Source organism: Sinocyclocheilus anshuiensis, unplaced genomic scaffold, assembly GCF_001515605.1.
Source record: "Sinocyclocheilus anshuiensis isolate Anshui unplaced genomic scaffold, SAMN03320099.WGS_v1.1 scaffold1093, whole genome shotgun sequence".
In the NCBI taxonomy this organism is placed as follows: Eukaryota; Metazoa; Chordata; class Actinopteri; order Cypriniformes; family Cyprinidae; genus Sinocyclocheilus; species Sinocyclocheilus anshuiensis.
This window is the reverse complement of record NW_015555782.1, coordinates 371,580-383,061: the sequence shown is the minus strand read 5'-3', so window position 1 is coordinate 383,061 and position 11,482 is coordinate 371,580. Positions and strand designations below refer to the sequence as shown.

The 11,482-nt window shown below is 40.0% G+C and overlaps 1 protein-coding gene across 1 annotated transcript in view; it reads left to right on the top strand.

The window, feature by feature from the left end:
* The window catches only part of LOC107674750 (NT-3 growth factor receptor-like), a 160,854-nt gene that overhangs the window by 145,333 nt on the left and 4,039 nt on the right, over window positions 1-11,482 (top strand). The window contains exons 14-15 of the mRNA XM_016468843.1: window positions 6,520-6,763; window positions 8,639-8,797. Coding sequence (XP_016324329.1) covers window positions 6,520-6,763; window positions 8,639-8,797 — 403 coding nt within the window. The remainder of the gene's footprint in view (window positions 1-6,519; window positions 6,764-8,638; window positions 8,798-11,482) is intronic.

Below are 11,482 nucleotides of genomic sequence, written 5' to 3'. Positions count from 1 at the left end.
GGAAGCAACGCTCTGGATAAGACACAGGGGGTGCCGCTCTCCTGCGTGGGGCTCGACGTGCCGGCCTCAACGATGTCTCAGCACGGGGCGGAGCCGGTGTGGAGGACGCAGGAGGGCACCCACGGCGACGAGCAGACTGAGACACGGCCCGCGACGGAACGGTGACAGCTGGAGGATCACGTCGGGGCAAGATGTGATGTATGGCCTCAGTCTGCTTGTTGTAGTGCTGAGAACTGCTGGGCACAGCCCTCGACAGCGTCGCCGCACAGGCCAGCCTGGGAGATGGGAGCGTCAAGAAAGCGCATTTTGTCAACGTCTCTCATCTCGACCAGGCTGAGCCAGAGATGGCACTCCTGGACCACCAGAGTGGACATCGCCTTCCCGAGGGACCGCGTTGTGACTTCCGTCGGCCAGAGGGCGAAGTCAGTTGCCGTACGCAGCTCCTGCATCAACCTCGGGCCGGTACTACCCTCGTGCATTTGTTAAGGCCTTGGTTTGGTGAGCTTGCAGGATTGCCATGGTATGCAGGGCAGAGGCAGCTTGGCCCACAGCACTGTAAGCTTTGGCAGCGAGAGCCGCCGACAGCTTATAGGCTTTGGATGGGAGACGCGGACAATTCCTCCAAGTGGTGGCGTTTTGCGGGCACAGGTGCACCACAATCACTCTCTCCACCTGGAGAATGTCGAAGCACCCCCTAGCCGTTCCGCCATCGAGGGTAGTGAGGACGGAGGAAGGAGACGAGCGGCTTCTGGCCGTAAAAGGGGCCGTCCACGATTACATCACTTCATCATGCACCTCCGGGAAGAAAAGAAACCAGAGCAGAACGCGGTTGTGAGCCACGCTCCGCACTGAGAAACCAATCATCCAGCCGCGAGCGCTCAGGGCTGGGCGGTGTATTCACCTCCAACCTGATGCTCACAGCTGCCCGGGCAAGCATGACCGTCAACTCTGGGTCCGATTTGCCAGTGGCGACAACACCCGAGGGAGGCAGCCCCACCGAATCTTCATCCTCAGAGGTCAACAGCCCATCCCCCGATGCTGCAATCGACATCTGATCCCCCGGCGGCACACCGAATGACATGCTGGGACCGCCATAAGACAGCCCAGCAGAATCACCCAGCAGCCGCACAGAACAAGCGCTGCGGAAGGGGTGAGAGGTCAGTGGGGCATGGACCGGCGGAGAAGCTCTCACTGTCAACCTCAAATCTCCCAGAGCACTAGCCGGCGGTCCTCTGCTCGTGGCAGTGTGTGGTAGTGGTAGTGACAGAGGGGTCTGCTCCTTTCCTTTTAAGAACGGAGAGACTCGATTGCAGCGTTGCCATGGTCATGCACTCGCAGTGCGGGCATGAACCATCCATGAACGTGTCTTCAGTGGGCTGAATGCCCAGACACGGAAGACAATGCTCGTGGCCGTTGTCAGAGGACAGGAAACGACCGCATCCAGAAGGACACGGACAAAACGGCATCTTTAAAAAGAAGCGAATCGTCCGTGATTTGCTCTTTTAGGAAATCTGCTCTTTTAGTTGAAGCGCCCAGGGGAATTGCTGAAAGGGACACCGCTGTTCGCGCCGTACCGCCAACCAGAACAGCTTCCCGACACACAGCAGATGAATGGCTTTGTGGAGTATAACAGCTTTTCATACAACCACTCGGCTCCGAAGCAAAAATCTGAAGAGTGGATGCACCTGTCACCTATTTATACCTGTATGCACGGGGAGTGGCTCAGGTATGCAAAATCCACTAGCCAATTTTCATTGGTGTTTTCTCTTAAACTCAGAGATGATTGGTCTCCCAAGTGAGACCCTATATGTCGTTCGACATAACTCGTAGTGACCGACAGATAGGGAACTTGCTTGGTAGACCACCTGGTACAGTATTGCACTTGCAGGTCAGCCCTGTGAAAGCACAAGTCGCGATAAAACAGCTCAACGGTTGATTTAGCAAATGCGTTTTTATCTCACGTTTACTTTTGATAACACTAGGTTTAGGGTAAGATTTAGAGTAGATGGTAATTTTTTTCAAAAGTGATAGAATATTAACCTTTCAGTTCAACTCACTGGACATTGTCATCATATGTACAACAGCCAAACTAATAAAACGTTGCCAGACACACTTCTATAATCACTCACTGGACATTTCACTAGAAAGTGTTGCAAAACATGCAAGAAGTGACAATATAATTTTGCAGAAATGTTGCCACAGGCATATATTTCCAATGAGTCTGGGCTGGAATTATAGGACTTGCATATTATGCACTCCCTAAGCAAAGGCAGTCTGAAATTGTAGGTAGTGAAATTATTCTAGCTCCTAAAATGCCTAATTTTGGCCAGAATTTTTGGGAATATCATGTTTCCTTCATGAATGATGTCATTTTATCATGCGTTGCAACAAGTAATAAACATTTTCATGTAATACGGTGGATAGAGCCAACCCAGAGGATAATTTTATAGCTCACAGGTAGCTCAGTAGACTTAATTGAGTTCTGTTATTTTCATTGAGGAACCAACTTTGTCTAAAATATTTTTCTTAAAATCCTTTAGGATAAATAAAAATGGACAGAGAATTATGCTTAATAGCATAGCCAAGATAATTTGATCCTTGAGCAATTTAAAGCATTACTGAGATCTCTTCTGAAAATTTAAGACTTTTTGTTCTCCGGTTCATGTTATCACTGTAATTCAGATATTAAAGAGATCTGAAAGATTTACTGATGGGAAGTAGTGATATATAATTTAAAATGTTTAATTTTGCCATTTCAAATATGAGACACATAAGGTTACTGCTCAAATCAATCAATTATGAAGTTTCATTTCGATGCTGTTTATGTAGACAGCTGCCCATGTAGGCATTAGATACTGAAACAGCTCACTAGGATTTGAGACACAAGATTCTATTTCAAAATGGCAGCTCATGTTTTAACTTCTTTGTATGCACGTCGCAAGGTGTATTGAGGCCATGTGAATTGTAATTTGCAGGGGAGAACTGTGAAAATATAAAGACAGATAGAGAACTGGAGTGAGATGATTGTCTTGTGGGAGCAAAGTGATGGGTGATGATAATAAATTATTCTTTTGTATAGGGAGAGAATTTTTTCTTACACTTATGCAGATGGCCGGACTTGCATTTCAAGAAAAAAAATGATGAAATTCTTTTTAGAAAAGCTGCAATGATAAAAGTCTGGTTGATTTTCATGGACAGCAAAAGGATTTTGGCAACAGACTCCAGTTAAGCTTCATGCTGATGATTTGTGTTGAATTAAAGAGATTTAGCGAGAACTTGGGTAAAGCATATTAGACAAGTCAAAGTACATCATTTGAAGAATAGTGCACAATAGTGTACTGCCTAGTTTTTTTCAGCAGCCTTGGTTAGGATTTTTTTTCTCCATTCATTTACTCCATAGACATTTCAAAAATATTCTTCAGTAGTTTTAAGTTAAGTTATAAACTAACCAACAGCTGAATCCCAACTTGTGGTTTGGTTTGGTTCATGACTCACAAGCTTTGATTTGAAGTAAAAGTAAAAACATAAAAGAAGTAAAAAGCATAAAAGTATTTGAAATGGTAACACTTACTGTATGTACAAGGTAAAGACTATGTATGTAATCAAATAATAAATAATTATTTAAAACTAATGACTAAGTTGTTGATTATACACTAACATTAAAAAGTTTTTGGGATTATTTTTTTGAAGAAATTAATAATTTTATTCAGCAAGGATGCGTCTCCTCCTGTATTATTGAGTATTATTGAGCCAGTTCTTATGTATGGTGCCATTTGTTTTTTTCATATGCTTACAGCTGCTAATAGGAACAAACTTTTAAAGATATATAATTTGGCTAGTAGGATTATTGGTATTCCTACTCCTAAATTATCAGACTGTTACTTCAGCTACAATCCGGAAAGCACACATAATCCTAACAGACCCAGATCACCCACTCCATCGGTATTTCAGACCTCTCCCATCTGGCCGTACCTATGTGTAGAAGGACTAACTTTAGTAAGAGTTTTGTTCCTACAGCTATACTAACTTTAAACACATAGGAAATCAGCCATCAACTTACACTCTTGCATTTATTATTTTTTTTTTTTGGGGGATGTAACTGTTCGTGAATGTATTGTGACAAGTGTGTATATTATGTGTAGCTGTCCTTGTGATTTATACGCACCTTTTAAAATTATAATAGATATAAAATTATCTATCTAATCAAAAATGGCAGTAAAAAAATGATATTTAAAAATAAATGCTGTTCTTTTTAACTTTTTATTCAACATAGAATCCTGAAAAAAATGTCTCACTGCTTTCACAAAATATGTGCCTCTATATACATTTCTGCAACAGCGTAATTGCATACCTTACTGCACATTTTGCGGCAGTTTCAAAGTACAATGTCCAGAGAGTGGTGCTAAAACACGTTCAATTTGTGACCGTGGCACGTTTTTATTATGTTGGTACAGGCACGTATTGCTGAGTTTTTATTACGCTGCTTGAGGTATGTATTGCGGCTATTCAGAATTGAAATATCCAGGGAGTATCACTTAAGGTTAATGCTCTATCATGTTGGAAATATCCCTTACACCAAACCCAACCCTAAACCTACCCGATAGTGTTAACAAATGCAAAAGTGATATAAAAACACATTTGACACATAAAAACACGCTGCTGAAGAGGCACTGACCAGGAGAGATGCACAAATTACAGTCGAGCCCTTTTGAATAGCCACCTTATGCAAATGCTGCCGCAATCAGAAAAAAATAATTTTTCCTGAGTGAAGAGAAAATCGAAAAAGTTAACTGAATAGGTGATTTTATTTCACCAGGCAGCTGAAGTCAAAGTACATCTTTCTTTGCCTTGACTTACTCAAATTAGACAGCTTTACAGGATTAAAGGATTAGAGGGGGAATTATTTTATGGGGCAGTAAGGCGGTGCGTTTGAACACTTTGACCCTGTGCCCTTTTACATTGATCCATAATCAATTTTCCCTGCTCGGATCCTAAACGCAAGTAATTGCAAACCTGGATGAAGCTCGGCAGTGAAGGACAATTACTGCCCAGACTAACAAGTGTAACCAATATGCCTTTATATGTATATATATATATATATATATATATATATATATACTACTTTATTTTATTTCATAGGGTTTGGAGTTTGGAGCACAGCTTCTTCTCTCCAAGTGCCATTTGGCAAAGTAAAAATATAAAATGTGCCAAAAGGTAAAACTAAATGTTGCACTCAATTTTGAAATGTACGAAGAAAGTAAATCAAAATTAGTTATTTTATTTAATCATGATGAGTTTTGCAAGATTTGTGTTTACATATACTGTACCTAGTAAGGATTTTGAAAATCTTTTTCATATAATCTTTCGGTATTTCAGACCTCTCCCATCTGGCCGTACCTATGTGTAGAAGGACTAACTTTAGTAAGAGTTTTGTTCCTACAGCTATACTAACTTTAAACACATAGGAAATCAGCCATCAACTTACACTCTTGCATTTATTATTTTTTTTTTTTGGGGGATGTAACTGTTCGTGAATGTATTGTGACAAGTGTGTATATTATGTGTAGCTGTCCTTGTGATTTATACGCACCTTTTAAAATTATAATAGATATAAAATTATCTATCTAATCAAAAATGGCAGTAAAAAAATGATATTTAAAAATAAATGCTGTTCTTTTTAACTTTTTATTCAACATAGAATCCTGAAAAAAATGTCTCACTGCTTTCACAAAATATGTGCCTCTATATACATTTCTGCAACAGCGTAATTGCATACCTTACTGCACATTTTGCGGCAGTTTCAAAGTACAATGTCCAGAGAGTGGTGCTAAAACACGTTCAATTTGTGACCGTGGCACGTTTTTATTATGTTGGTACAGGCACGTATTGCTGAGTTTTTATTACGCTGCTTGAGGTATGTATTGCGGCTATTCAGAATTGAAATATCCAGGGAGTATCACTTAAGGTTAATGCTCTATCATGTTGGAAATATCCCTTACACCAAACCCAACCCTAAACCTACCCGATAGTGTTAACAAATGCAAAAGTGATATAAAAACACATTTGACACATAAAAACACGCTGCTGAAGAGGCACTGACCAGGAGAGATGCACAAATTACAGTCGAGCCCTTTTGAATAGCCACCTTATGCAAATGCTGCCGCAATCAGAAAAAAATAATTTTTCCTGAGTGAAGAGAAAATCGAAAAAGTTAACTGAATAGGTGATTTTATTTCACCAGGCAGCTGAAGTCAAAGTACATCTTTCTTTGCCTTGACTTACTCAAATTAGACAGCTTTACAGGATTAAAGGATTAGAGGGGGAATTATTTTATGGGGCAGTAAGGCGGTGCGTTTGAACACTTTGACCCTGTGCCCTTTTACATTGATCCATAATCAATTTTCCCTGCTCGGATCCTAAACGCAAGTAATTGCAAACCTGGATGAAGCTCGGCAGTGAAGGACAATTACTGCCCAGACTAACAAGTGTAACCAATATGCCTTTCTCCCCACATTTCAGAGCCCATGGTCCAGACGCCATGATCCTCGTGGATGGCCAACCGATGCAGTCTAACGGGGAACTTGGTCTCTCACAGATGCTTCATATCGCTACACAGATAGCAGCAGGCATGGTCTACCTGTCCTCCCAGCATTTTGTGCACCGTGACCTGGCCACCCGCAACTGCCTCGTGGGTAACGGCCTGCTCGTGAAAATTGGGGACTTCGGGATGTCCAGAGACATCTACAGCTCAGATTACTATCGAGTAAGTATCACAATAGCTTAAAGTGGTCATATGATGCGATTTCAAGTTTTCCTTTCTCTTTGGAGTGTTACAAGCTGTTCGTGAATAGATAAGATCCCTAAAGTTGCAAAGACTAAAGTCTCAAACCCAAAGAGATATTCTTTATAAAAGTTAAGACTCGTCCACGCCCTCCTAAAACGCCTCGTTTAATCACGCCCACACATGTCTACGTCACTGTGTGGGAAGATTTGCATAACGGCGCCCAAATGTTCAAACAAAGAAAGGCGGCGTAACTTTGATTCTCGCTGTAGTATTGTTGCCGCCGCCACCACCATGTCGTGGAGACGCTGTATGTTTTGTTGTGAAAGCGAAACTACTTTGTTTGGTCTTTCAAAAGAGGACACAACTAGAAATCAGTGGTTAAGTTGTATTTACTGTTCCAGAACAGTTCAAACCAATATTTGTGTGTGTGCAACGCATTTTACGGAGGACGAGGACTGTTTCCTGGGAGAGTAGCCTACAATGAGAAATTGGATTGTGGAGTGAGTCTTCGTATTCAAGCCAGTCGTAAGCTGAAGGCCAGAAACATCTTTATCAGCTGCACATACACACGCTTACTCACAGTCTACAATATTGACAAAGCAGAGAGATTACGAAATTATTACCGCATTGGACACATTCACTGTGTCAAGTGATTATAAATAGGTAAGTCTCTTATGCTCACAAAGGCTGCATTTATTTGATCAAAAATAGAGTACAAACAGTAATATTGTGAAATATTATTACAATTTTAAACAACTTTTCTATTTTAATATATTTCAAAATGTAATTTATTTCTGTGATACAAAGCTACATTTTCTGCATCATTACTCCAGTTTTCAGTGTTGATTCTTCACAAATCATTCTAATATACTGATTTGCTCCTCAATAAATATTTATTCTTATTATCAAATGTTAAAAATATAGATAATATATGATATATATGTTTTTTTCCAGAACACTTTGATGAATAAAATTTTTTGAAAGAACAGCATTTATAAAAAAATGTTGTAACAATTTAAGTCTTTATTGTCATTTTTGATCAATTTAATGCAGCCTTGTTGAATAGAAGTATTTTGTTGTTTTTTTATTACTGACCCCAAATATTTGAAAGGTTGTATATTTACAGTATTCATTCTCGTTGGTGTACGTGCTCTTTCATGCCCTCCGTAGGGTCTGTGCATCACGCTGCTGCAGCACAGTTCATTGCACTAATGCACTGCCTCACACACAAACACACACACACAACAGTGTCTCTTTCCTCCTCAACAGTGAGCGCTCTGCTTGAAACTACACACAGCAACCGGTAATAAAAATGACTTCAGAAAGCACATACTGTATGATCTCTCCTTTAACACACTAAAGTGTTCTATAATTGACAGAGTATATAATCTTGCATTATAGTTCATCAGAATCAGTGGTTTTATGTTTGTGACGAATTGCAGCTCCAAAAGCTTTTAAACTTTTTTTTTTTCATAGAAAATATGTGATGCTGTTTTTTGTTCAAAGTCAGCCTCTGAAAACAGTTAGCGCACACTGATTACGCAATTCACAACTTCTGCAACAAGTGTATTAGTTTATCAGGGTCTGCAAAAGCTGAAAGTAATACATTGATGTGAATCTTTAAACTATAGAATTTATATTTCAGTATTATATGTTCAGAATTTCTAGAATGCCAAGCAAGAGCAAAACTGTTGCATTGCATGCATCTTTTTAGTTAGCCAAAAGAGCTTTTGATAACCAGTCAGATCTAAACTAATAGACTAAGCTGTTAACTTGTTTACAAGAAGAGCGAAATGTCATCCATACCACGTAAGATGTCTGTGAGCAATGCTTGATGTGTAATCTTTCTTGTAGGTGGGAGGTCACACCATGCTGCCCATACGCTGGATGCCTCCGGAGAGCATCATGTACAGGAAGTTCTCCACCGAGAGCGATGTATGGAGCTTCGGAGTCATTATGTGGGAGATCTTCACCTATGGGAAACAGCCATGGTTTCAGTTATCCAATAATGAGGTAAATGTTGGCAAAACCATTGTTAGAACATCAGTGTGAATATGACATTTTTAGAACGTGAGTGTGATCTCTACAGGCGGGGTGTAATGCTGTCGGAGATCAGGTTAGAAGCTCACATCTCACCACACACACACAGTTCGGCTGGAAAACCTTGTGAGCTGTCTACCTAGAAAGTATTTTAAGGCATCATATGTGCACTGACGCGAGGGCTGTTAAAAAAGGTAGAATAGGTCCAAAGTCTGAATTATATATCCGTTTCTCGTGGAATTGTCAGTCCTGTTTTACATTATGTCAAGCTCATATTCATATTCAGGCTCTCATAGTCTCTCTATATATGTGACCCTGGATCACAAAACCAGTCATAAGTAGCACGGGTATATTTGTAGCAATAGCCAACAATACACTGTACTGTATGGGTAAAAATTACACATTTTTCTTTTATGCGAAACCCAAATGTTCAAACAAAGAAAGGCGGCGTAACTTTGATTCTCGCTGTAGTATTGTTGCCGCCGCCACCACCATGTCGTGGAGACGCTGTATGTTTTGTTGTGAAAGCGAAACTACTTTGTTTGGTCTTTCAAAAGAGGACACAACTAGAAATCAGTGGTTAAGTTGTATTTACTGTTCCAGAACAGTTCAAACCAATATTTGTGTGTGTGCAACGCATTTTACGGAGGACGAGGACTGTTTCCTGGGAGAGTAGCCTACAATGAGAAATTGGATTGTGGAGTGAGTCTTCGTATTCAAGCCAGTCGTAAGCTGAAGGCCAGAAACATCTTTATCAGCTGCACATACACACGCTTACTCACAGTCTACAATATTGACAAAGCAGAGAGATTACGAAATTATTACCGCATTGGACACATTCACTGTGTCAAGTGATTATAAATAGGGGATCCTGCCAAGCACGTAATCCACACATGGCGAGTCATATTGACGTTTGTTGTCCTCTGGGGCTCGAGCGTCTGGCCACAGGAATGGAGCATGACTGGAAGAGAGATTGAGGTACTGTCATCAGTGACCAATTCAACCGCCTTTGTCAAGACGTTATAAGTGGCACATCGACGTCCTGTCACCTAATGTCCTGCCAAGTATCTTTTTGCATGAGATGTTTTTGATAACTGTGTTTAGAGCCTCCAATTATTGTACAGAAAATGGATTCAGGGAAAAGCACAGCACAGGCTCGATCCCTCAAACACACTGCGGATTGACTTAGCTGTCGTCTTGGGTTTTCTTCACCACAAATAGCCGATTACACGCTATAAATAAGTGAAATGTACAGGTCGCCCTGTCATTTTGGTTTTTAACACCCTGTAAATAAACCACTCATGACATTAAATGTCATCACATAGGCGAGGTTTTCTTTCTAACTCTTTAAAGGTCGGTTTTTACTTGAAATTCGGCCAAATTCGGTTTTAAATGGTTGGAGAAATCCGTTATCGGCCATGGATGCATGAATCTGCTTCCCCGGTTAAGTATAAAAGCGTAAATGCCCAGAGAGTAGCTCTAGTGGGGCTGTAATCCATTCTCCACCATGCCGCTTTGCTCTTCACACCCATAATCCAATCTAGCCCTCTACCATTGAGCCACAGACTAGCCGGTAATCCAGTTTACAAACTACCAAAATAAAGCAAAAAACATGTTGCCTTCTTCCTGAAACCCACACCATGCTGACGGAATGGAAATATGGTCAATCAGCAGAGCGATTCTTCATTTTCTGCTTTCAACCTTTTATTGTCTAATGGGCTTGTCAATTTCCAAACTGCCAGATAATTGCTCCAGTCTCAACCACAAAGCCCAAGGTGATACAGTGGATAGTGGTTTGAATGATTGCTTAACCAATTTTAATTGCTTGTCTTAATGAGGGATTTGAAAGTAATTAACATTATTTAAGGGCCGGGACATGTGTGAGTGTCCTGTAAGTCTATTATTAAGATCACTGTTACTCAGCTCGTTTAAATGATCAATTAGCAATTCACATGAATTTATCCAGTAACTCTAATACCATTTGAAATACAAATTAAGGTGAGACACATGTAGGCCACCAGGTACTATAACATACAGCACGATAGAACGATAGATAGATAGATAGATAGATAGATAGATAGATAGATAGATAAAAATCAGTTATATGAATTTTCTTTTTTATCTTTCTTAATCCTACTTATACTGCATCAATCCAAATTTGAATTTAACAGTCAACAACCATGCAAGACACTTTTTTTTTGCAGGTTTTTATAGATAAAACTTGCTGATTACTAGAGATGACAGAACATATTGATGTTTTTAATTAGCTACACTTTCAGATGTATTTTTTAGTAAAACATTTTGATTTTGTTCCATGCAAAAAAAATAATAAGATCTAATATCACAAATGAGATGGTTTCACAGCAGGGGTGAACTGATATGAGAGGCATCTGCAGTGTATAATGCAGCCTTTTATTTCACTACATCCCTCCCTAGGATTCTGAATTAAAGAGTTTGCAGCCTTTTTTCTTAAAAGAGAACATATTATAGAGTTTATATGAGAAACAGGGCAATGATTACTGTGCAACAGGACATTTTTTCACCGCAAAAAAACAACAACAAAAAAAACAGTGTTTGTTATCTTGTTTCTAGTCAAAATGTCTAAAAAAAAAATCTTAAATCAAGATGCATTTACTAGATAAGCAAAATGGCACAAGA